The sequence below is a fragment of the Calliphora vicina genome, chromosome 4 (assembly GCF_958450345.1).
Source record: "Calliphora vicina chromosome 4, idCalVici1.1, whole genome shotgun sequence".
Taxonomy (NCBI): domain Eukaryota; kingdom Metazoa; phylum Arthropoda; class Insecta; order Diptera; family Calliphoridae; genus Calliphora; species Calliphora vicina.
In genome coordinates, this window is record NC_088783.1 from 72,328,010 (window position 1) to 72,355,835 (window position 27,826).

The following is a 27,826-nucleotide window of genomic DNA, read 5'->3' on the forward strand; positions in this document are numbered from 1 at the left end:
CTTCAAAAGAATGATTTGCTTCAAAAATGATTGGATGAATCCTCCAGCAGGGTGATTTTTGTCTTCCGTGTCAAAACCACTACTCAACCGCACAAACTATCTCTCGCACTCTCGCTTTTTTTCAAATTAAAGAAGTAAAGCAATACTTCCCGCATTTGACGATTCGTTGGTACAAAATTCGACATTTTCGAAGCAAAAAAGAACTAACCGCGTTTAATAGATACGCCATCTATTGTAAATCCCGCATTTTTAAGTCATACACCCAATAAATGAATGTTTTGTAAGGATCGGTCCTTAATTTGCCATAGCTCCTATATAATCCGGGATTTCACATAGATTTCTTATTGATATAAGTATTTATAAACAATTCACACCTAATACATTACAATTACTATCTATGGACAACTCCCGACAAAAATATCACCAATCGCTTTAATATTGTGGTATCGGTATTAAATTAGGTTCTTCTCTCTAGTATCTATAGTGAAAAAAATATAATGATGGATATAGCGTGATCGTATTCGATTTTCATAATATATATTTGGCCAAATACCAGTATTGTTTCGGATAAGTCCAAATATTAGGTTCGATTCGATTTCGGCAAGGCTCTACAAATAACGTATAAATGGTATTGATATAAACTTATTTCGGATATTGTTGGGACATTAAAATAATTTGTTTAGTTTTGAATTAATATAAACCTTTATTTCTCGGCCAGATATCAACATGGAACTTGATATATATCTTGATCGTCTTAGATTTTCGTAATCAGCCCAATTATGAATAAAAATTCCCCGGTAGTTTTTCCCACTTTTCCTATTCAAATTCAATGGGAAAAAACTCCCGCGGAATTTTTATTCATAATTGGGCTGAATATCTATTAGACAAATAATACCAGTATTCGGTCGAAATACCGAAACTTATAAGGGAAAAACAAAGACGTATTTTTTCGTGTAAAAACTGTTCCCCAAAAAAACTTTTCAGTTCATGATAAGAAAAACAAGATTAATGAAGTCCTCAATGCAAAAAAATTTTATATTTGAAAAGGTTCGGTCTGTTTCGGATAAAGCCAAATATTAGGTTCGGTTTTGACCAGACTCTACAAATATCTTATAAATGGTATCGATATAAACTTGTTTCGGATTTGAATTGAGACAAGCCTTAATTTCTTGGCCAAATATCAACATGAAACATGAACACACATCGTGAAAACTCCACCTATAAATATACATATAATTTCCACCATTTAATTATGCATTTTTTGTTACATTTAAATATACTGCTGATTTACACAATTAAAACTTTTTTAGAAATATAGTTAATATGAAATTGGTGGACACGTATTCACATAAATCGTGAAAATTTCACAAAATGTTAGTTTCTACACTGTAGCAAATTAAATTGAGCAACTCGTTAAATTAACGAATATTTGCATAGCATTATAATTTCTCACACTTTTTAAATTAGTTTAATAGATAATAATTATTTTAGCAAAATAAAACTTCTAGACACATTCTAGAAATATATTTTACGCCAGTTAATCAATATCATTTGATTCAATTAATTAGTAATTATAATTTTTTAATATGATTAAACTTTCTTTAAAAAATCAATCCCTATACGCCTAATTTATGTATTTGTAAATAAAAATAAAAACAATTATTATTTCATTTGCATAAATTCTTTTACTTTTCATAAAAATTTTTATAATTTTTTAAATCACGGGGTTTCTGTCTTTCAACATATTGCGCCGCATTTTATTCTCCTTCAAATTGTCACAAAACTTTTTTTTTATTTTAATACTTTTATCAACAACATTTGTTAAAAACAATATTGTATCTTTTATTTCTTAATAATTTTATTTGCAGAAAAGCAAACTTGTTTTATAGAGAGAATAGTGAAAGAAATATTTTTTTCAAAGAAAAAATAAAAAACCCGAAAGAAACAGAAATTGTTTTAAGACTGCCCACTACGAGAACCAAGAGCGTGTGCTGTGATAATTTTAGTATACAAAATCCGTTAAGAAGCGAGTGGTCACATTGATTGTGAACCGAAACGAATCGAAAAACTTGTACTGAACTGGTTTAAGTTTAAGTTTTTTTCTTTCTTGTTTTTATAGAAATTATTATTGATATTGATATTTTTTGTTTGGATTAAGAAAAAGGAAATCGCCACCTTCCCTGTAAGAAGGCCAAAACGATTGTGATATTAATTTGGAAGTGAGACATAGAGAAGAGAAGATAAGAGGAGAGAAAGTATATTTTATTTTATATATTATTATACTTTTATTAGAAACATTATACTTAAACTATAGTTTGTAAAAAAAAGTCTTGTCTTTGGAGATATTTTTTTTTTAAAAAAAAAGAAAACAAAAAAACCGAACGTTTGGATAAACTCTAATTGTCCTTTTTAAATTACTAACAATTGCAGAAATTTTGTATTTCATTTAATTTCTATATATATATTTCTTTTTCAACACCTGTTTAATAAAACTTTATATATATGAATAACATTCAACATAAACCGGCAATCGCATCATCTTCATCATCATCATCCTCATTGACATCATCGTCATCATCATTGCCATCATCTGCATTGATCACACTTGCATCACCACCACCATCATCAGCTTCATCACCATCATCGCTAACATCATCAGCCAGCATCTCATCAACACCACCTTCTCCACCTTCAGTTGCAAATTCATCAGCGATAACATCCGAGTCATCCTCATCATCATCTACTTCTTCTGCAACCATAACACTACAACAGACGCCATTGTTGCATACCTTAGCTCCTACCTCACCCACGCCTCCACCCACTCCGCCTACACCACCGCCTTCAGCTAGCAATTCTAATACCCCATCCCCACCGTCCTCGCCCTTTGCGGGAATTTCATTGAATTTTTCGCCACCCACTGCTCAGAACTCATGTGGTAGTGGTAGTACGCCTACTACCTCTCCCACTGACGAGGCAGAGGAAACCTGCTCCAATTCCTGTTGTTCTTATCCAACTTTTGAGCAAATTAAGCAAAAACTCAAAAATCAAGAATCACAAACCCAACTGACCCTCTTAAATTCCCTACTACTTTCCTCCACAGCTAACGCCGCTGTCGTCCAGCACATCCCACATTCGACTTTAGTAAGATCTGTGACAGCTACCAGCATCATGGATATGCCCTACAACACCTCACCTTCCTTACGTGTGCGCACCACTTCGCTTAATCAGCTCAAGAAAACCGCCGACCTTGCCATCGAAAACGAGTTGCATGTCTGCCCCAGTGAAATGCCCGATGAATTGCGTAAACTTCTGCCTCCCACCTCGGAGACCGTGATGACTAAACCGTTTCCCATACGTGGCGAGCGAGCCATTTCCGATGTGTCGACTCCTCATGTCATTGCCATGGTCGGCTTGCCCGCCAGAGGTAAAACATTTATCTCCAAGAAACTTGCCCGTTATCTAAACTGGATTGGTATTGCCACTAGGGTCTTTAATTTGGGAGAATATCGTCGTCATGCCACTAGCGCCTACAAGTCTCATGAGTTCTTCCGCGCCGACAATGAAGAAGCCATGACCATACGCAATCGCTGTGCCAACCAGGCCTTGCACGATTCCTGCGAATGGCTATTGAGTGGTCAAGGCAGTGTGGCTGTCTTTGATGCCACCAACTCCACATATGACAGGCGTAAATTGATACATGAGATTGTTGTGCAGCAACATGGCTTCCGTTTGTTCTTTGTCGAATCCATTTGTGATGATCCCAGCATCATTGAGCAAAACATCAAGGAGGTAAAGGTTAGCTCGCCCGACTACATCAACATGAATACCGATCTGGTAGTGCGTGATTTCCTTCAGCGTATAGAGCACTACGAGGAGCGTTATCAACCCATCGATGAGGTAAGAGAAGAGCATTTGAGCTTTATGAAAATCTACAATGCTGGCAAAAAAGTTGTCGTTTACAATAACGAGGGCCATGTAGAGTCTCGCATTGTTTATTATTTGATGAATATACACATAACGCCCAGGACCATTTACCTCACCCGTCATGGTGAGTCAGAGCACAATCTCAAGGGCCTCATAGGTGGCGATTCCAATTTAAGTGAACGTGGTCGTTTATATGGCAAAGCCCTGTCAGCTTATATCGAACAACAGCATATAGAAGGCTTACGTGTTTGGACCTCCTGGATGAAGAGAGCCATACAAACAGTGGCCGGCGTTCGGGCTCCCCAGGAACGTTGGAAGGCTCTTAATGAGATCGATGCTGGCCATTGCGAAGAAATGACTTATGAGCAGATCAAAGAGAATTTCCCCGAAGAGTTTAGTGCTAGAGATCAAAATAAATTTGCCTATCGTTATCCACGCGGCGAGAGTTATGAGGATTTGGTGGCCCGTTTAGAGCCCGTTATCATGGAATTGGAACGTCAAGGCAATGTATTGGTAGTCTCTCATCAGGCAGTACTACGTTGTTTGTTTGCCTACTTCCTTGATAAGTCGGCCGATGAATTGCCATATCTGTATGTGCCCCTACACACTGTGATCAAGTTGACACCGGTGGCCTACGGCTGTAAGGTGGAACATATTAAATTGCCCATCGATGCAGTCGATACACATCGTCCCAAGCCGAAAATACCCGGAGATGTTTCACTAGGTCTTGATGGATTAAGCGGTGAGTTGGTAGCTCCTGATGGTGTGGGTAAGGTGTTGATTGTGGGCGATGATGTGACTAAGGCGACTAACGGCGGTATGTTTGGCAATGGCCTGGTTGCATCCGTTTCCTCAGACACAAACAACACCACCACCAGCACACCCACTACCCCTTCTGATGGCGGCAATGTTAAAAATAACGCTGCCATCAGTCAGTGACATCGTTGCCAACACAAACGCGTTCTAATCAAACGTGGACTGCTGGCTCAGTTTCATTCAAATCGTTTTAATACATTATAAAATCGAAGAAATATTCAATCGCCGTTTACAATTTAGAATAAAATTTTCATTTAAAATAATAGCAGCATTTTCTTTATTTTTTTTTTAATCAAACTAATGACACAACATTTTGCAAATATTTTTCAAAACAAATGATTTTAACGTAGTTTCCTGGAAGTGTGTGAAGGATTTTTATATTTGCAATACAAACTGGCAGCTGTATCAAAAAATTTGTCTTGAGTCATATGATAAATATTTTATTTGAATAGTCTTTTGATCATTTATTTTGATTCTTCATAAAACTGAGACTATACTTTGCTTTCAAAATTCTTTAAAAGTTTATTTTTTGTTCTCATTTCATTCTGTAATTTTCAGTTAATCTGATTTGTTATAAAAATTTATATATTTTTTATTTTTTAATTTTGAAATATGTTACACCGTACTTGCAACTACGTAAAGCCATTTCAGTAAAATTAGTAAATATTTCCATAATATTTTAAAGTTTAAATTATTACAATATATTAAATGAGCATTAATGTAAGTGTCATATGTTTTCATTACCATAATGTTCATATTTCCTTTCAAGGTGATTGTTATTGCCATTGAAATTTAAACTAAATTTTAAACAATAGAGAAAATTTCATTCATTATATTACCTCCTGAAAATCATTTTGTTGTTGAAATTTAAACTTAATGTTGAAAAATAAAATATTCTTCTTAAACACATCTCTCAACTACTAAAACTAGAGTTAAATAAAAAGTCTACCCCAAGGGTTTGAAAGTGTTATACAAAATAGACATAATTAAAGGCAAAATCATAATTGTTAAAAAAGGACACAAAAATCTTAATATGTTTGTGATATGAAACCACAGACGATTATAGTTCTGCCTTTTTGTTTAAAACTTATTTTTTACTTAAATAATAACGTTTTTCTTAGTAAAATATGTTTAAAAAAAAAGTAGTTATCGATCTAACTCTACAATATAAAATGAATGACTGAAAGTAACTAAAAAAAACTTTTTTGCTGTCTTCATTTCATATAAAATAATTTCTTTGAACATTTTTCTGCCTTTGACAGTGTAAAGTTTCCTTCTATTTTTTTTAAATAAATAATTAATTAATTGTTCGCTATGTTTTTTTTTAATATTATAATTAAATATTAGTTTCATTTTGTGCTCGAAACTCAGAGGCAAGACTTTTCGACTGAAATAAATGTTAACTTAAAGAAAAATAAAAAAACAAATCATGTAAACTTATTATTAAATATATAAAAAAATACTTAATATACATTATTAAATACATACTTATATTTATATTATTGTACATCAAAACTTAAGAAATCCTAATTGTAAACATTTGATTGTGTCTCTGATATATTTTCATTGTACTAGAATTAAAAAATAAAACTTATATTTCAAATAAATAAAATTGAATTTCTCATTATCATATTGAATAATAAATAAATGGAATAAAATTTATAAAATTATAATGAATTGTATAATGATTATTTGTTTTAGTTGAAATTTAATTTATTTTACAGGTTTTTGCAGAAGTAACACACGAATTATACAAATTTATTTGGTCCTGGAACAATAAATAAATTGTCACCCAAATATTTTTTATTTGTAATATTTGGCAAAAATATCATCCTAATAACATGGCCATGTTCTAGATTTTGAAGTGATTTCAAATCTAATTGTATATGAAATTTCCCTGTTTTTGTGTTCTCCAAGTCGAATGAAATTTTATTCAATTGCATATTAATTTATTTTCTATTTTGGTTATTTTATACAAATATTTGACATAAAAAAGTAAATTACAAATTATTTGAGCTCACATCCTTCACATGATTCATGCATGAAAATGAAGGAAAAGAAGTAAATGGAAACACAAAATAAGTAAAAATTTTCATGTGAAAGTGAAATGTAGAAGAACATGGCCTATAGTTTTTAAAAAAATGGTTTTGGATTTTTTTATTCAAATATTGTGTTTTAATTAGAAATTGGTAAGTTATTAAAATAATTTTTAAATTTGTATCTTTTATAAAATATATATAAATGCATGAGGATTTTATTTTTATGATGAAAGATAAACCGAATTGGGTAGGAATTATCATATTTTACTACAAACATATAACAAGTATAAAACAAGTGAAAAATGCAAACTTTAGATGGATTAAGTCTGGGTAGCCGGACATTGATGGAATGTACATTAGAAGAACATTAAAAAGGTTTAACTTTCTTCAAAATACACACATTTTCTTTTCAATTAATTTGCATTTAAAAATCAATAGTGTTAGCAAATGTAATTCTATTTTATCACGAAAACGATCAGCTGTTCTGGTGGGCTAATCCAGCTTTTATTCTGAATACTGACATACAAACATATACAACACCGAAATACAAAAGTTTAACAACTTGAACTTAGGAATAGTATTTAAATTCCAGAATGCATCGAGACGTGATAAAGCTAATCCAAAAGACAAGTATTAATACACAAATGGATAAGTTTGGTAGCGAAGTAAAGATACCGCCGTTTTTCACCAATTCATCTCTGACATCGTATATTTACACATCTGCTCAAAATAATAGATACACCAAAATTTATTTTTTAAAAACGAAAAAAAATAATGGTATATTGTAAAATTATAAAAAAAATTCAGTCGATTTTTATTTATAGTTAAAAGGAGAGTAAAAAACAAAAACAAAATATTTCATAATTAATAATAAATATTATAAAGTAAATTAAATTTCTTAAATTTCGAAAAATTTGGTGCTCATAATAATAGATACATTTTTAAAAATTCTTATTAAACAAAAGCTAATAAATTTTATCTTAAAAAAATTAGTTTATTATTAAAGTAAAGCTAGTATCCAGTATATCCACCTTTGTTTTGTAAAACTTTCTCCACTCTTCTGGGCATACTGGATAACAAGTTTTGACACTTCTCCAATGGAATCTCGTACCATATTTTTTGCGTTTTCTCCCATAAATCGTCTTTATTTTTGAAAACTTCCTTCGAAAGCCTTATCTTTAATTCACTCCACAAGTTTTCTATTGGGTTTAAATCAGGGGATTGGCTGGGCCAGCTTAAAACAGGTACGTTATTCTCCAAGAACCAGTTTTTAACTAATCTTGAACTATGTTTTGGGTCGTTGTCCTGCTGGAATGTCCATATTAATGGCATATTTTCCGATGCATATGGAAGCATTACGTTTTCCAATATGTCTCTATACCCACTAGCATTCATGGTATCTTCTATTCGGAATATCGGACCAACACCATTCCATGAAAAGCAACCCCAAACCATTATGTTTCCCCCGCCATGTTTTACCGTCTTTTTTGTAAATTTAACGTGGAATTCTTTTCCTTTTGGTCGGCGTACATTTCTTTGGCAGTCGTTTCCAAACAAATTTATTTTTGTTTGTAAGTGCTCTTTAGCAAATTCTAATCTTGTCTTGATATTTTTTTGGCGCATTAGTGGCACTTTTCTGGCAATTCTTCCCGGCAATTTAGCTTGTAAAAGACGACGACGAACTGTTTGTGGACTGATTTCGTTACATAGCTCCGAAGAAATAGCTTTCGATGATATGAAAGGGTCTTTTTTAACCATAAGGACGATCCGCCTATCTGTTTCTGGACTGGTTTTCTTTGGTCTACCGCGAGTTTCTCTTTTTTGTTTTTTAGATAAAGCATTTTGGACAAAATGTAAAGATCTTCCTATGCTCTTTGCTATTTCCCGTAATGATTTTCCTTGATTTCTCATCGTTTGAACAATTTTTTTCTCATCTTCGGTACAATGATGATTTCGTCCCATTTTCTTCAAAAGAGTCCTATTTTTTATAAAATTGTTGCTAAAATTTAAATTATACTTACTGTTTCACGTAAATAGGAACAAAAAATTGCACAAAAAAAAAATTGTATATAAACAAATTACAAATTACTGATGTGTATCTATTTTTATGAGCAAATAATTTTTTGTAATTCAAATAAATTCGTTTTTAAAAATCAACATGAAAGCAAATAGTTGCCAGATTTTTGACTGACATGACATTGCCAGATAGAAATTTTAATAATATGATGTATTCTTAACGCTTGCGAGGAAATTTTCAATGTTACCGCCATTTAAATTTTTTCCAATTAGGTGTATCTATTATTTTGAGCAGATGTGTATATGAAATACTGTATTTAAAAACTTATAAACCTTAGGATCGAAATCTTTTTGATCAAATACGACTTTAGATATGTACAGTGACGGACATTACAATAGAATCACTACCAATATTTCATTTAAAACCAGGAGCAATCATAAGGATTGGTGTGGGCCAGAAAATATAAAAAAGTGGCAAAATGTGTAGTGGACGGACGAAACGACCATTAATTTAATTGGTAGTGATGACATGGGTTAGACGTCCAAAAAATGGCAAAAACCAAAAACGTTAAAACATGGTTGGGGAAATATTATTATATGGGGGTGCTTTTCTTGGTATTGCGTTGGTCCAATTTATTGGATTAAAGAAAATATGGATAAGCACTTGTATGTAAATATTTTGGAGAATGTTATAAAGCCACATGCAGAATGGAATATGCCCTTAAAATGGCTCTTCCAGCAAGATAATGACCCAAAGCACATGTCAGGTCTTGCCAAAAAATGGTTTTTATATAGCAAAATTCATGTTATGGAATGGCACTGTATATACTAGGGTATTCAATCGATTAACCGTTAATCGGTTAACCGATTAATTTTCGACGGTTAACTGTTCGAATAATTTGAAATTGCCGATTTTCAAATAACAAATAAATCGATTAATTTGTGTCGATTAACCGATTAACCGAAATTCATTTTTTTTCGTTTCAATTCAAATACAAATTTCAAATTAAAATTAGTCTGCTTTTACACACAGCAAGTTTACTTGAAGCAAGTCTCTTCGATTCCCTTTTAAACTTGCTCGACCGTTTAAAGACAGCAAGTCTGTTCAATTGTGTATGTCAAAACCTAATAGACGCCATAGTGAAAATGAGAAAACAAAAGAGAATTGAAGAGACTTGCCAGTACAAGCAAGTGTGTACCCCTCTTCTTTCTTCTTGCCTCTCTCTCCTATAAACTCTAGACTTGCGCAAGAAAACTTGCCCTGTGTAAAAGCAGACTTAGATATTTTTGAACATCCAATAAACATGATTAGTGAGTATGTATAACTACTAACATATTTAATTTACATGTATTTGAAACTTTGTTTGTATTAACTAGGGTATTCAATTAATCGGGTTTCTGGTTTAATCGGTTAACCGAGCAAATAATTAATCGGGGTTTAGATTTATTCGGTTAATAATCGGTTAATTTAAAATTATTCGATTAACCGAATAATATCTATTTTAATTTTAAATTGAAAATACAACCACGAATTTTGTGTACAAAAACATAAAAGACAAACAAAAACATAACAAGTCAACCAAAAAATAATAGCAAATATGGTATTTGAGATCCTTTTTGTATACACATTTGAGTTTTTTTAGGATTTTAGTGAGATCTTCCGAAATAATCTTTTATAAAAAGAATATAATTGATTTTTTTTCCTTTTAAACGATTTTTTTCTTAGATTTAATAAAACTTGACTTGGAAAAAACTGGCTGATTGTAGATGTTGGAGAAATCGAAAGCATGATGAAGAATATTCATTATCTCAGTTTTTTTTAGTTCTTTCTAAACATATTGGTATCCTTTTTGGATTATTTTAGATAGTGAATACTTTTGATAGTTTCGTTTCGTTAAATTCTGTACATGTAAATGCAAACAAAGTTTTAAATCCATATAAATTAAATATGTCAATTGTTATTCTCACTAAACATTTTTCTTGGATGTTCGAAAAAATATATAATTTTAATTTGAAATTTGTAATTGAATTTAAAGGGAAAAATAAATACAAAAAAACATGTTAAAGTGTCGATCTACACCATGGCTTTTAAGACGTTCTTAATTCTCTTTTGATATTTAAGAGGGGTGGAGTAAAAGCAACTTTAAAAGAGATTTAAGAAAAAACGACGTCTTAAAAGTCATGGTGTAAATCGGCACAAAGTGGAAAAAAATGGAATTTCGATTAATCGGTTAATCGAAACAAATTAATCGGTTTATTTGTTATTTGAAAATCGGCAATTTTAAATTATTCGAACAGTTAACCATCCAAAATTAATCGGTTAACCGATTAACGGTTAATCGATTGAATACCCTAGTATTAACATATATAGACGCATTTTTTTTTTGAAATGAGTCTTTTATCATAACTAAATGAAACTATTAAATTAATCAAAATCTAAAACAATCCAAAAAGGAATATTCTTTATCTTGCTTTAGATTTCTCCAACATATACAATCAGCGAGAGACTTTTTTTCCAAGAAAAGTTTTTTAAATCTAAAGAAAAAATCGTTTGAATTATATTCTTTTTATAAAAGATTATTTCAGAAGATCTCATTAAATCCTAAAAAACTCACAAATCGCTCATTTGCTGCAACAACGTCATAATTTAAAAAAAAAGTCGTTTCGAGAAAAAAGCCTTTGAATATTTTATGACATTTTACTATTTCTTAAATAAATTTTCAACAAATCATGCGATTTCAGAAATATAAGTAGTAGATCTTAATATCTTTCTAACCTGTATTTAACCCAAATTTTTACTTATCAAATATACGAGAAAACATGAATTTTAATTTTTATGTTTACAACAAAAAAACACTCACACAAAAAATAATTGAATTTTTTGAAAACTGATGAAACTACATACATATGAAAGATTATAGAACAACGCATATTTTGTATTACTCAGTTCATAAAACACGGATTTTGAGTTATGAGGTTGTTGCAGCAAATAGGCGATATGTTTACAAAAATGATCTCAAATTATTTGTTGTTGTAATTTCAATTTAAAATGAAAATAGAAATTATTCGGTTAATCGAATAATTTTAAAATAACCGATTATTAACCGAATAAATCTAAACCTCGATTAATTGAAACCCGATTAATTGAATACCCTAGTATATACACATGTGGTGCTCAAAAATAGGTGTCTACTATTTTTTAAAAAACAAAAATCAAAGCAATCAGGAAAAGAAAATCAAGGATTTCCACAAGGGGAAATCTATCCTTTAAAAAAATTCTGGAATTTTTTAATTTAAATTTCTTTCAGACTCGGACAATAGGTAGGTTTTTTATGGTGGAACATTTTTTTTTAGAAAAAGTATGATTTTCATTAAAATACTTACGTAATCATATCAATCATACTAATTACGAATAAATTTCACATTAAAATTTATTAAAAACTCTTTTGGAGGAGTCATTGGAATATTTTTAGTGGAAGGGTCGGCAACTAGTTCTTTCTTCAGCACTGGGAACAAGAAAAAAAACTTTAAATATTCTGTATTATAACTAAAACAGAATTTTAGGAGATGTGGAGAAAATGTGTATTTCTTTAGGATAACAAATCAAAAGAGGAACTGAACTATGTATATTGGCATGTGCTAAATCAAATGAAATTAATTAATTTTGGGTTATGCTTATAAATAAACCAGCTAGATTTCAGTGACTAACACTTGCTGAAAAGGAAAAGGATTTATTTGTAACAGCGACGATAAACAAAAGCCATTTACTTGCTGTGGTTGTTGATGCTGAACGTGCAGATGAGAAAATAGCTTTCTTTCATACAATCACAACACTATTGGTTAATTCACAATTAATTCATATCATAATGTCCTAATATTTCACGACTCGGCGGCTCGGCTTAATCGACTCTTAGACGTTCGGTGCAGATTTATGCTGTTTGGTTACAGAGTAATATTAAATTTTTTTGCCTGAAAGGGCAATAACAACGTTATGACAATATGACACGATACGAGACCTTGTGAATTGGCCATATGTGTATGGTATCACTTAAAATCTGTTTAATCGAATTTCTACAGATGGTCACTAACTTCAAAAAAATTTTCCAATTCAAAAAACAATACATCTGAACACATCCTTGCTGGTCTAGTAATATCCATAAACGTCTATCATTGAAATTTATTGTAAATTTCCCAAATACTTTTTACTAATTCTCCATTTTTATAAAAACTTAGCAAGCAATTAGGATAGTGACAGTAGTGACGAATGTAAAAACTACAATGATATCAATTTCGCTTGTGTTTAAACAGAGTTATAAACCTAAACGTACACACTCCTTAGTATGAGCAACCTAGAAGATAACAGATCATTGACACATTACTTATGTCAGCCTTCAATAACGTCACAATCATTATGGATCAGAAATAACTTCCAAAAAATCATTGCTTTAAAGCAGAGATGTCCAAAGCTAAAACAGTATTTGTGTTGGTGAGTATAATCAAGTCAACAATCTTAATCATATTGTCGGCGACATATTATCATAGCTCATTATTGGAGAGTTAGGTATTAAACATTTTCGACAAATTTGTAAATATTTAAAATATGTAATTTTTTTTTACTTATGGTTTTACATTGTTTTGATTAAAATCATTTCAAATCTGAAATAAAAATTGTTCACAGAAGTAAATTGAGCAGGGACATAACTGTTATAACCAATATTGGAAAAAATCCTGAAATAATTGTTTATCAAGAATTTTTTAAAAATGGTCCCTGAATAACAGTTAAAAATAACCAATATTATTTTGGTCTTTGGTAACCATTATAAACGATTTTTATTTTATTTGGTCTTCAATAACCATTATGAAATATTTTTATTTTTTTAGGTCTTTAATAACCATTATAAAATATTTTTATTTTTTTTGGTCTTCAATAACCATTATAAAATATTTTTATTTTTTTAGGTCTTTGATAACTATTATTAAAGATTTTTATTTTTTTTGGTCTTCCATAAACATTATGAGTACCAACAAAGTTTTTTGGTCGCATGGACCTGGTTTTCTTGTATTTTAAAATAGACAGAGAAAGATAAATTGGTTCAGAATTTCATAAGAATCAAGAATATTTATGATTAAAAACAGTTTTCTTTTAAAATGTGCAATATGTGGGAGCTATGACTAATTATGGACCAATCGGCATAAAATGAAGTGACATGTCTTCTGTATATATGAAAGTTATTTGTGCTAAATTTTATTTTAATACCAACTTTTTTAAGAAATCTATACTCGTTAAAATGCTTTTCGGAAGTGGGCCTTGTATGGGAGCTATGACTAATTATGGACCAATCGTCACAAAATTTAGTAGTGAGAGTTCGGCTTATATAAAACTTATTTGTGCTGAATTTGGTTTTGATATCTATATAACTAAGATATTTATGAGGGTTTATCTATTTTTAGATAGGACAATCGTATGGGGGCTAGGAGAAATAATAGACCGATTCTAACCAAATTCAATAGACTTCATCCTTGGGGCGCTATACGCTATATCACTATGGTGGTGTAGGGTATAAATATTTGTAATGGCTGTAGTCTATCGAAGACCAAAAAAATAAAAATTTTTTATAATGGTTATCAAAGACCAAAAAATTAAAAATCATTCATAATGGTTATCAGAGACCGAAATAAATAAAAATATTTCATTATGATTATTGAAGACCAAAAAAAATAAAAATCTTTCATAACGGTTAAAATTAAAATTTTTCATAATGGTTATCATAGACTAAAATTTGTTTGAGTTATTTATAATTGTTATTATGGGACCTATTTTTTTGCAGTTATTTTTTCTATAACCAATTGCTTATTTAAAAAAAATAACAGTTATTTCGGCTCCCTGAAATTGAGGTTAAAAAATAGACAAAACTTTAATGATTTGTTAAAGTTCGAAATATATTAAACAATCCAATTCTTTCAGTGATCATAAACAAAAATTTAAAAAAAATAAATAAAAAATGGTAAAAAAATAGCATGTTCATTCGTCGTTGTCTCAGTGACTACTAAATCAAAGAGAATAAGAATATGTGTGTGGTTAGCTGCACAATTGTGCTATGAAATGGGCATGTTGCTTTAAAGTGTATATGTTCTCTTAGATAAATTACGTCCAGCAATATTTTGGAATATTATGAATACCACAAACATATTGTAGATGATTTTTGATTTCTATGAAAGATTTAAATCAGGGATACAAAATCTGTCTAAACATTTAATTAAATAGAGAGATTAAAATACCTAACAAGATCATTCACTATGTTCTATGCACAAAATTAAGTATTTTTCAATCATATGTAGGGAACCAAAATTTAATTTGTTCTATTTGTTCAAATTATTGCACGTGTAGTAAATCAGACGTAGTGACAACTCTTCGTAGTATATTTACAATAGTAGCTAAAATGATGTAGCTTTATTCACAAGTTTGTGCTAATGGTCTGGAATCAAAACATTTGCATAATGATAGAGTAAATTTTTACTGTATGTTAGCAAAATATAGAGAGATACGCAAGTGCTACACTTTTGTAAATATGCATCAAGCTGCAGCTCACAATAAGAAAATCAAAATACGTACATATATAAAGTTCTTTATTCTTTAATAATAAAAACCTACGGAAAGAGGTGGCATTAACGCTATATTCGTTTGGAAATAAGACATACAACGGTTTTGCAACTGGTATTGCAAATGTGTATATACGGCTAATAAGGTGTTTTGGTCTTGCATGTATGGCTAGACGTGTTTGCAATGATTTAAAGTCTTGCAAAATATCTCAAGTGTAGCAAATCACAGTTTCATTTACAGTGAGTGACAATACAATGGAAACTTTTTTCTAAAAACTATCCCCCTTATCGTGGTTGGCGTAACCGTCATACGCCTACGACAGTTTCGTACTCAGACGTAGTGAAACAGTTTGCATTTTATCTTTAATCTAGTACGAAACAGTTGTAGGCGTATGACGTTTACGCCAACTATAAGGGTGTATATTTTGTAATTTCAGTTTTCAAAAACATGAGCTTTCACTTAGTTATTGAACATTATAGTGTAAAAAACAAAGTTTTTTTTTGCTTCGAAAATGTCGAATTTTGTACCAACAAAGCGTCATATGCGAGAAATTTTGCTTTACTTCTTTAATTTAAAAAAAAAAGTGCCACAGAAGCTCACCGATTGCTCACCAATGCTTATGGTGAATCGGTTTCAACGTGCGAGAGATGGTTTATGTGGTTCAGAAGTTCAGGTCAGTCAAAAAAGTTTGAAGACCAAGATTTGGGCGCATTACTCCATGAAGATTGTTGTAAAACTCAACAAGAGCTTGCAAAATCATTGGGAGCTACTCAAGCAGCAATTCCAAAACGTTTGCGAGCAGCAGGATTCGTCCAAAAGCGAATTGGAGCCGAGATACCTTGAACAAATTTGCATGTCCGAAATGATGCATGAACGCTATAAAAGAAAATCATTTTTGTAACGAATCATTACTTGCGATGCAAAATGGAAGCGTAACTCCAAATATCGAAGGCGCTAAGGTAATTATCTGTATTTGGTGGGAGTTCTTATTCATTATGAGCTGCTGAAATCTGATCAGAATATCACAAGGAACCTGTAGCGAACGAAACTGATATTCATCCCGACTAGGTTTTATTCATTCAGATAGTAGAATTTGCTCACAGTGGATACTGTGAGAGAACTGAGACATTTTTCACAAAGAAAGTTTGAAAAAATTATTTATAGAAATTATAAATTTACTGCAAATAATGTGGGTATTCATTTCAAAGAAATGGAAAATTACACTCTGATTTTTTTACACTTTTAAAAAACAAAAACAAGAAAAAAAAGTTGTATTTTTTGTGGAATTTTTGTTCATGTTTTTGTTGTGTAAAAGTGTTTGAAATGAAAACCTTAATGTATTTTTTCAAAAGTCTTAAAATTTTATGTAAATATGCCTATTTTATTTTTTGAGTACTTTTTTATCGCATGCGATATTTTTCAAAAACGTATTTATCTCGGCATATTTATCATCACACACATAATGTTAGGTATTCATACGATGTGGCTGTAACACACCTATAGAATTATAACCGAGTGGTTACAATCCAATGAGCTACGTGTTGCATGATCAATCGCCTGATCTCAATACCATAGAAAACCTATGGGAGATTTTAGATCGCAAAATACAGACTCTAAATTATACCATGATGAAGCTTTAACAGAAGCGAAATATTTCAAAGAATACGATTGATACTTTCAGTTGAAAAATCAAGGTACATATATCCAACAAAATACTGAGTCTCTAAAAATGCCATATCATTTTTTCCATCGTTTCGTCAATACCAGAATATAATTAATAATGTTATTATTTATACTAAAGAAAGTACAAATTTCTTAATTTTTTTTTGGATTGTGACCTATTAATTGAACATTTAGAACATTTTCTATTGTATTGTCAACCACTGTATATTGTTGTTGTGGTCTTTCAAACTGTAGCATTTTTGCAATGGTAGTCTTGCAAACTAGATACTTTTGTGCTACATTGTACCTTAAGATGCATTATACGAAAACGATTTGAATCAAAATAAATAAAAGGTTATCATTTCATAATAGTTTTTTCTATAATATACACTTACTCATTGTACTATATGTAAACAAATTTTAAGATTAACAAAAGTTTATTAAATATTGTTTTTAAACCTTTGATAACTTCAACAATCTTTTAAGAAAATTAGTACATCAAATTAGAAAATTAATGTAAAAAACCTGATAAGCCATATAAATAAAATATTGAATAAATTTTAAAATAGATTTATTCAATATTTTATTTATATGGCTTATCAGGTTTTTTACATTAATTTTCTAATTTGATGTACTAATTTTCTTTTAAGAACAGAAATGAAGATGAAATAATTGAAATGGAAATATATGTACATCAAATATAAATAATCTTAATTTTTAATATTTTAAACCATATACTTTACTACTATTATAAATTTTAATAGTTCCCTTAATGCTACTGCAACATTACTTTAATTATGTCGCGTTCTCATTTTTTGGCTATTAATATTTTTTATACTATCTCGATGCTGCACATAATACAGATGGTTTGGTGATCCCCCTATAAGATAAGTATTCACAAAACTTTTAATTTAAATTTATTACTCATTCTAATATTTGTATCACTAAGTAACAATTTCCAATAGAATTTCAAAAACGATGCTGTAATTTTATAAAATATCTAATATACTTGTGTCCCATAATCTATAAATCTTTATTAATTAATTTATCAATATTTTTGCAGCATAAACACTAATAAAATGTAAATCCATGGCACATGAATATGACTAAAACGACGACCATTTCGGCGTCAGATCAACCAATACAGCAACATCATCAGTTAATCAATAAAAAAAATATTTTATATATATTTAATTATTTCATTAAGGACAGACCTTAATCAAACATTATGTCTGAGGACAAAGTCTACAGGGATGGTGATATAGTATGGGTTAAATTGGGAAATAATTGGTGGCCGGGCGAGGTGACTGGATCAAATCGTCATCCGGAGGGACTGATCAAACATTTGAAGCGTGTACCCTATTGTGTGGTCAAGTTTTTCAATGAAAGTACATAGTAAGTATATATACAATTTTTTCCTATGCATTTTTGATGGCCAATTTTTATAGTTAAATGTATTCAAAATTTAAGAACGATTTTAAGTACCCTAGTTTGAGTACAGTTGATCCAATTAAAGATTGTTTAGATAAATATTTCTCATCATCATAAAAATGTTATCAAACTAAATTATGTTCAATCTGTCTAAAAATCCGAATACTGAATCAAGAAAAGTGCTGTAAATTACATTAGACAAAAGGATCAAAAATGCCGAATAGATATAGCCAAGTACTTAAAATGACAATGAACTGACGTCAGCAATGTTTTAAATAAGTACTTTTAAATATTTTCAATCCAATTACAAAAGAAAATAGTTCAATTCAAAACCCAACTGGAATTGGTAAAAATCATAGGGCAGCTCATCTAAACATTATCTAGAAAAAGTTCCAGCTTCTGAAATACCTATTTGCGTAGAAGAAATTGGTAGCAAATATCTTGTGTGGCAGACACTTTGTCAGTGAAGTTCTTCTTTGATTATTATTTAAACAAATTTTTCCCAAATACTGACCGAAACTAAAATTCTGACCTAATCCGAAACCGTGTGTTTCAGTTTTTATTCCTGTAAACTGTTAAGTTATAACGATAAACGACCAGTACAATCCAGCAAAATGAATTCTTAAGCTCTCAATCGGCAAACTAGATTGGCTAAGAGTAGCTAGTGAATATAGTCCCACAAGACCTGTAGTTCGGCTCTTGAACGGCTGATAACTTGTGGATGCATTACGATGAGGTCAAATATTCGGCTCTCAATCGATGGATGACCCACCCAACTACACGTTGATCAAAATATTGAATATATTATTTGGTGTATGACTTAAAAATGCGGGATTTACAATAGATGACGTATCTTTTGAACGCGGTACATATCTGTCATTTATTTTCACTTATAGTTATTGATCATTATAGTGTAAACAACAAATCATTTTTTGGCTTCGAAAATATCGAAGCAAACTCAACCTGGGCTTGCAAAACCATTGGAAGCTACTCAAACAGTATTTTAAAACCGTTAGCAGGATTCATCCAAAAGCATGGAAATTGGTTACCATACGAATTGATTTTGCATGACCGAAATGATGCTTGAACGCTATAAAAGAAAATGTTTGCACCGAATCATTACATGCGAAGAAAAATGTATCCATTACGATAACTCGAAGCGTAAGAGATCGTATGTAAAGCCTGGCCAACCAACCGACTCAACACCAAAGCCAAATATCCATTGCGGTAAGGAAATTCTCAGTATCTGAACAGGCTATCAAAGGCAACATGTACCGAACGCAACTGATTCGTTTGGAGCGAGCATTGGCCGATAAACGTCCAGAATATGCGGCTAGACATGAAACTGTAATATTCCATCATGACAAAGTTCAGCCACATTATTTAGAATGAAGTGGTTGGAAAGTTTTGCCTCACCAGCCTTATTGTTCAGACCGTGCCCGTCCGACTACTATTTGTTTCTATCGATGTAGAACGCTCTCTCTGGGATACACTTTATTTTGGAACAGAGTATCCGATTGGCTTGATTCGTTTTTGGATCGGAATCCATATGTTGCCAGAAAGGTAGAAAAAGTCATAGCTAGCAATGGCCAATAATTTAAATAAATTTGTATTGTACAAATGTTTCAAAATAAAAGCTAAACCTTTGAAAAAATTCCGTATTTTTAAGTCATACGCCCATTAAAAACATCTAAATCGAACAAATGTCCCCAGTGTCACCCTATCTAAAGGTATTGGAACATAATAAAAAGTAAACTGCGAAAGAGAGGTGTCGTTGTTCCTGATAACAATTTTTTTTACGTAGAAACACTTCGACTTAGAGTGCTTTATTATTTGGAGAGCCCGATTTAATATGAAAACCAGGCAGTCCTTTTTTGTGAAAACCCGTCCAATATATCCCGAATTTCATCGTATTATGCGTTAAATTAAATTTTCTAGATTTAGATTTTCTAGAATTTTTTTTTTCGAAATTTCATTAATTTTTGTTTATAAATTATGGGTACGAAATCGATTTAGTTGAGGGTTTAAATTTTTATCTCAGCCATTTATAACACATGTATGTCGTTAGGTTACCAGCAGTTTCCACCAGACCGACATATCTTAATCCATTCCATTATCAATATGGATCCAAAACTAATACATAAATATAAATATGAATCGACAAGTGTCAATTTGGTGTCAAATATTTTTCAATGATATTTTTTTATGTACATACTAAGATTTGAAAATAGTGAACAGTCTTACTATCATCCAAAGTTTTAAAAAAAATATGGTAAGAGAAGGTCACTTGGCTAATAATATTCCGGCTCAAAAATCCAAAATATATCTGTTGCTCAATTTAATAAACGATTTTACACCTTGTTTACTGTTTTAACAAAAATATTTATTTTCTAAATTAATTTCAGTGAATATGTTCGCAGCAGCAAGCAAATATTCCCTTTTCAATGTGCAAAAAAGGAGGAATTTATACGAAAGGGTTACTGTAAGTAAAATATTTAATTTTCAAAAATGAAAACAATCAAAATATTGAAAATGTATTTTTTAATTGCAGCACTTTATAATAGTGGCAACTCTTTTATGGAAAAGTTTCCTAATGATGTGGAGATGGCTAAGCGTTTAACACATCCTAAGGAATCTTCCTTAATAATAAATGATCGACCAGATAGTATTGTGAAAGCAATATTGGGTCAACCATTAATACGCACCTGTGATGATTACTATGATGGAACAGAATATCGAGAAAAACGGCGTAGTGGTGTAAGTATATTACATCGACTCACAGAAAAAAGTGTTTTAGTTACCCCTCCAGAATAAACCTGGGGTTGTTTTATAATGTTTTCCAATTTGTATATGTTAAAAAAAAAAATCTTTTTTAAAAATGGTAAAGTTCACGGGCGGTTATGACTAGACCCAAAATATTTTGGAAAATATAAAACAATGCAGGGTTTATTTTGGTGGGTGGTAGGTTAACAAAATCACTTTCCATAAATAAATAATATTAATAATTTTTTATATACATATGTAAATATATTCACTTTTAAAATCGTAGTTTTTAACATAAACAAAAACATTGTCTTGTCTTTCCACAGGATTCTATAACAAAAATATTGAATATAACACAAAATCGTAATGACGAGTCGTTAAATAATGACAAACATGGATCACAAACGTCAACTACGTCGAAACTACCTAACAATAAAACCAAAAATGTCGCAAACACTACTGGTTCTACCAACATGAGTAATTACCAGTGTAATATGTGCGACTTTACCAGTGTGCGGCAAAATGTCATGATATTGCATCGTAAAATGCATAGCAACAGAAATTCTTTGGGTTCCATCAATACATCATCATCATCATCCACAACAACTAATGCGAAATCAACACCGGCAACAGTAGGAACTGCAGTTGCCACAACAACGAATACAAATCAATCAAAGCAAAATGAAATTGTCAATAAGAACAAGACTATTAGTAAAACCAAAGTAAATACAAACACAACGACGGTAACAGGCACAACACGAACAACTAGAACGTCTATACCAGTTAAAGAAACAAACACAAGAGCAACACCTGCACCCGAAACCAATGCTGCAGCAATAGATGCAGTAGAAACTGCAATAACACCGTTAACACCTAAAGATAAAAATAATAGAATTTCAAAGACTCAAACACCAACCAGCCAGGGAAAAACTAACAAATCGAAAACTGGTAAAAAGACAGTAGTCAAAGAAAAAAAGGAAGCAAGTGCTTATGCTACTATACTCTCAGATTTCTGTACCAGTGACTCAGAAACCTCTCCCTCGGCAGAGGAAAAACAATCAAGGCGCTCGCTACGTCATTGTAAAAATTTAAACGAAAATACAACAGGAAAAGTATCTACGATGGTATGTATTGATTTATCGGAGACAAAGATCATACAAAAAATACCCAAAAAGAGAGAGTATTCCTCTTTGCAACTGCAAGAGGAGAGTTTGCCAGAAAAGACGACACCTGTTGTGGTAGCTGATCCCGATGTTGTATGCTTAGCTGATAAGGAAACTGAAACAGCAACTACTACTCCGTCAACAGCACATTCTGCAAACAGCAAAAGGGATGCGGAAGATATACGTAGAATGTTGTTGGCCGATTGGAGTGATGATGATGAAACACCAAACGATGCCATTGTTGTGGAAGACAGCGTTATATTGGAAAATGCAGAGAGTAATGAATGCATTTCGGAAACAGTAAATGAGCAAGATAACGCTACTGCCGTAGTCTTAACATCGACACCAGTAGTCACATCAACACCAGCTTCTACCGGGCGTATACGCAATATACCAAAAAAAGATCGTCGGGATGTGGTGCTGCAAGATTTTAATAGTGACTTGTCGGTTATACAAGCCGATAAAGTTGAGCATTCTAACAAATGTATGGCGGTAGATTTGGACAGTTCAAACTCTTCAGTTGTAGAAATCATCGAAGATGAACAATCAGCTACAATTATCACCATTAACGATGACGAAGAGCAACAAGACATTTCCAAATCTCAGAAAAATCCCACAGATATCATTGTGACGGAATCCAAAGATAATGATTCCGCTGTTGGCTTGGTAAATGATAAATCAGCCTCTGCTGCCACATCCACTACCACTCTATCGTGTTTTGATTTTCAAGAGGATGAAGATGAACAAGAAACAACCAACACTACAATTTCACATTTCAAAAAGAAATATTTATCCGTGGAGAAACTACAAAGTATATCGTCTAATACAGATGAATTACGTGAAGATATTGTGGCCAAGAGTCGTGCAGAATTGGCCGAAAAAGATCAGCGTTTAACAGCGGAAATCGAATCACTGTTAGAGCAAACACAGCCACCAGTAGCGGATTTGTTAAATACCAGTAGTTTTGAAGAAAGTATATCAGTCAAAGATTTGCCCATAAAAGAGAGAGGAAAGCGAATATTTAAATCTCGCAATAAAACTCGTACAGAGGAAAAAACAAATGGGGACGTTATGTCAACAACTACAGTTGATGCTGGAGCAACCACAGAGCAAAACAAATCTATGGAAACCCCAACAACTGTAGAAGAAATTGTTAACAATGACCAAGATAAGAATGAATCTAACATGCAGCAAACATCTTTGACAACCGCTGCAGCAACCACAGAACAATACAATTCCGATGAAACCCCAACTATTTTAGAAGAAATTGTTAACAATGACAATGATAAGAATGAAGGAAACTTGCAGCAAGAATCTGAAATCACAACTGATAAAGAACTCATTTTAATACCCGATCAGGATAATTTGTCTAACAATAACTGTTTAGTGGAAAATTCTATCCAGGAAGCTCAAACGCTGAATAGCTCAAACGCTGAATTACCAAAGTATTTGGAGGAGAAGCAATTAACGCCAAATGAAAATAAAGAGAATCAAGATTTAACGGGGGGAAATAAAGACTCTTCAGAGGTGTCTAATGGCGACTATAACACATCTGAAATCCAAAAAGAACAAATGGACAAAGAAAAAGCTTCAGACAATACGGATGCAAATACTAATAATGAAGAGGAATCCACACAGAATATGCCAATAGAACAAGAGGACAATGTAGACAACGATGATAGCTACACTAGCCAACCATTAAACGACCAAGAGGTTACAGCAGAGCAACAAGAGGTGAAACAAGTTGCTGAACAGGAAGTAAAGCAAGATGATCTTGTAGAAGACGGCAATGAAAACTGTGCAGATGTTGAGAAATTCAAGGAAATTGAGTTTGATACTGACGATAATAAAAAGCCGCCCAAAACTCCAGAGTCTGCTGTGGCTGAAACGGCCGATAAGGAAATAAATGATATACCAGTAAATAATGTTATTATTTCAGAAAACCAAACCTCTAAGCTGTCGAAGACAGAATTAGAAGCTGATTTAAAAGAGGAGTCCTTTAGAGAAACTGAAATTCCACAATCAACTGAAGAAAACATAAATGATGAAATAGATAATGATAAGCAATTGAAAATAACTATGACTGAAACTAAAGATGATATTGATAAAAATTTTAATCAGCAACAAAGTTCGGAAAATGTTTTTAAAATACGTGTAAAATCACCAGATCAGCTGTTCGATCATGCTTTTGCAATTGACTCAAACCATGAACAAGAATTACAGCCCAACATTGATGGTAATGGAGACACACGTTTAATTACCACAACACCCACCGATGAAAATAGTAGTATGGGTGCCTCCGATACTGGGGCAGAATTTGGTTCTCCAACATCAATGCTGAGTGATGAACGTTTACCTACATTTAGATTCCAGGGCAATCAGACGCCTCAACAGGAAATAACTGATACACCTGAAACAGAATCACAGGAAGAAAATTCGCAAGAAACCGTTCACGAAGAAACAGTTGCAATTGTCGGGAAAACTGAACCTAATGGAGAAATAAAAGAAAATATGTTCAAAGGTATACCAGAAATTTTCGTAAAGTCCAACCAAAAGCTGTTGCACCAACGGCGTTTTAGTATGGACTCAGATGTCTTACAGACAGAACCAAAATCGTTTAAACGCCAACGTTTAAGTGTAGACGACACTACAACTAACCTCCAAAATAATTTGGGAAAGTCCCAAGAAGTTTTAATGCCATTCACATCGCCGCTTGACAAAAGCGGAGGCAGAATTCGCCCTAAAAGCCGTCATGTCAAAATTACTCCGCGTCGTAATGTCAGTGAGCTGTTTAAAACACGTTTATCAATAGACAATCAGGCTTCAAAAGTTATTGAAAAAAGTATCTCATTGGAGAGCGTTAAGGAAACTCAGCAGGTTGAAGAAGTTGTAGGCACAGATTTGGAAAATGATTTAGAAAATCATAAGGAAGACACAATTGTTGCCGAAAATAATGAAAACTCCAAGGGAGATTCAAATTCCTCATTCGAGAAGTCTTCAGAGGCAAAACAACATCAAGTAGAAGATAATTGTATGGCAAGTTTGGATAATCCTGAACAGAGTGAAGAAAGTAGTGAACACAACGATTTAGAAGAGACAACTGATAAAGAAGATTTTAACAAAATTCCTGAAGCAGAAGAAGATAAACAAGAATGTAGCCGAGATGAGGAACTAAAATCAAAAACAACACCTGAAGAAATAACAGCAGATGGTGAGAACATGGAAGAATCTAATGTTAAGGAGACACATAACATGGCTGCAATGGAAGTTGAAACCGAAACAACAGCCGACAAGGATAATACTAGTGCAATAACTAACAGTCCCACCTATGTTACCACAACTGAAATTAGCATGCCCGAAGTAGCTGCAACAAATCCCGATGAAAACGAACTAGAATCAAGCATTTTTGCTGATGAAGAACTAGATACAGCTGCTACAGAGAACACACCTTCCCCTACCACTAATAACATAGAATCCAATCTTGAGAACAATGAAATGATGGAAGCAGATCAGACTCCAAACGTTGATGCTGTAGAAACTGCGGAAACTCCTACAATAATTGTGAATAGTATAGAAAATGTAGATAACTATGTATCTACTTCAAGTATAAAACATTCGTTGGATACGAGTAAAACGCACAATGAACAAGGGTTAGAGAATCCCTTCTCTCCTGGAGTACCACCACCCACACCCCAGGAGAGTGAAGTAGTAATAGAAAGTGAAAATCTAAGTCAGCTTTTAAATACCCAACAACAAACGAAAACAATTGTTGAGTCAGAAACTGAGATAACGATTCGTCCCCTAACACCTAAAGGAAATAGAAACACGGACGAACTAATTATGCCTGTATTAATACCCCAAGAAAAAGAACCAGTCTTGGACGAGGTAATTGTTCGACCTGAAACTCCCAAAGAAGATGAGCCTTTAAACGATATGATTTCATGCCCCTTAACACCCCAAGAAACGGAACACATAAACGAGGCTCCCTCCCGTCCCATAACACCCAAATCAGAGGTATCCACAAATAAATGTGAAACATTGACGAAACCTGCAACACCACAACCACAAGTCCAAGATATGACAGTTGAGTTAGAAAATAACATATCAATGCCATGTACACCGCAGGACAATTTTATAGATGAGGTTTATGAAAATCCTATGCAAACACCTGCAACACCTCAGGCAAAAGATTTGATTATCGAGTGTGAACCCTCAACACCGCAGGGCATTATTGAATGTGATCACAATATACCGGCTCAGGTAACTCCCGAAAAAGAGGTTATCATTGAGAGTGATGTTGTTTTGGCAACTCCCCCATCTGTATCCCAAGAAAAGGATATAATTATTGAAGAAACTCTGCAGATGGAGGAAAAAGACACACTTTTAGAAAAAGAATTTCAGGTTATACAACCTAAAGAAATGCCTAATCAACCTAACGCAGCACAAACAAATACTTTACAAACTGATGCCGACAAAGCAGCCGAAGAGTTTCTTATTGAATTCGATAGTATTGTCAATCACAGCCACTCGGTGGAAGAGGATGTACCCAATAGTTCTGTAGAAGATGGTATAAATGCCGAAGATCTTATTAACAATATCATTGAAGAAGTTCACGAAGATCAACAAATCAAACAGGATGTACCAACTGTAACCGAATCTCCTTTACAATTTGAACCTTTGGCAACGTATACGGTGGTGGCAGCTAAAAACTCCTGGAATCAAATATTTAAAGAGTCCTTTCATAGACAATTGCCTCCCGCCAAAAGACGTCAAACGATTTGTTTTGAAATCTCTGATACAAAAGAGGGAGTAGCGTGTAAAAAGCAAGCCCTCGATTTTGAATCTATTTTACCAGTGAGCAAAACTGTTAAACGTACGGCTGAGCGGAAACTAACATTGCCGGCCATTGAGACTAAGCTCTCGAACAGCCATCGAAATCAAAATATTTTAGCTTTGAATCATAATCCATTAACACTTAATAGAAAACTAATACCAACTACCAAACGTAAATTATCGATTGAAGATAACATTACGTCCTTTATAATTGAACGTCCAAAACAACAGCAACCGCCAGCGAGTACAGCAGGTGGACCACCGCCCCTACAAAGGATAAGACCTTTAAGTAGACAAGATCATTCTAGGGCCAGCATAGATAGCTTCTCCGAGCCACCGCCTCTACAAAGCCACGATAACTTATACCACGAATTATTCCAAGCGGTAAGTGTGCAAAAGTTTTTAAATAGTTTTAATATTGCTTTTTTTTTTTGTGACCAAAATATTGAACTTTTTTCTCTTTTCTGGAAAAATTTAAAAATTTTATGCGTGTTAAAAGACTTACAGTTCCCATGTGCAAAATAATTCTATAATAGGGAGGAAACAAAATTGTTCAACTAGACCACGGACTTACCCGT

General features: G+C 32.4%; 2 protein-coding genes across 6 annotated transcripts in view; both read left to right on the forward strand.

The window, feature by feature from the left end:
• Pfrx (6-phosphofructo-2-kinase) overlaps positions 1-6,413 on the forward strand; it is a 35,973-nt gene extending 29,560 nt beyond the window's left edge. For 2 of the 4 annotated variants that reach the window (XM_065510052.1, XM_065510051.1), the window contains exon 2: positions 3,101-6,413. In XM_065510052.1, coding sequence (XP_065366124.1) covers positions 3,169-4,863 — 1,695 coding nt within the window. In that variant the 5' untranslated portion in view covers positions 3,101-3,168 and the 3' untranslated portion in view covers positions 4,864-6,413. Of the gene's footprint in view, positions 1-1,868 lie in introns of all 4 variants that reach the window. The other 2 variants (XM_065510049.1, XM_065510050.1) reach the window with 1 other exon arrangement.
• The window catches only part of LOC135959048 (mucin-17), a 66,198-nt gene that overhangs the window by 32,539 nt on the left and 5,833 nt on the right, over positions 1-27,826 (forward strand). For both annotated transcript variants that reach the window (XM_065510048.1, XM_065510047.1), the window contains 4 exons: positions 18,122-18,453; positions 20,895-20,971; positions 21,041-21,246; positions 21,579-27,632. In XM_065510048.1, the coding sequence (XP_065366120.1) occupies positions 18,287-18,453; positions 20,895-20,971; positions 21,041-21,246; positions 21,579-27,632 (6,504 nt within the window). In that variant the 5' untranslated portion in view covers positions 18,122-18,286. The remainder of the gene's footprint in view (positions 1-18,121; positions 18,454-20,894; positions 20,972-21,040; positions 21,247-21,578; positions 27,633-27,826) is intronic.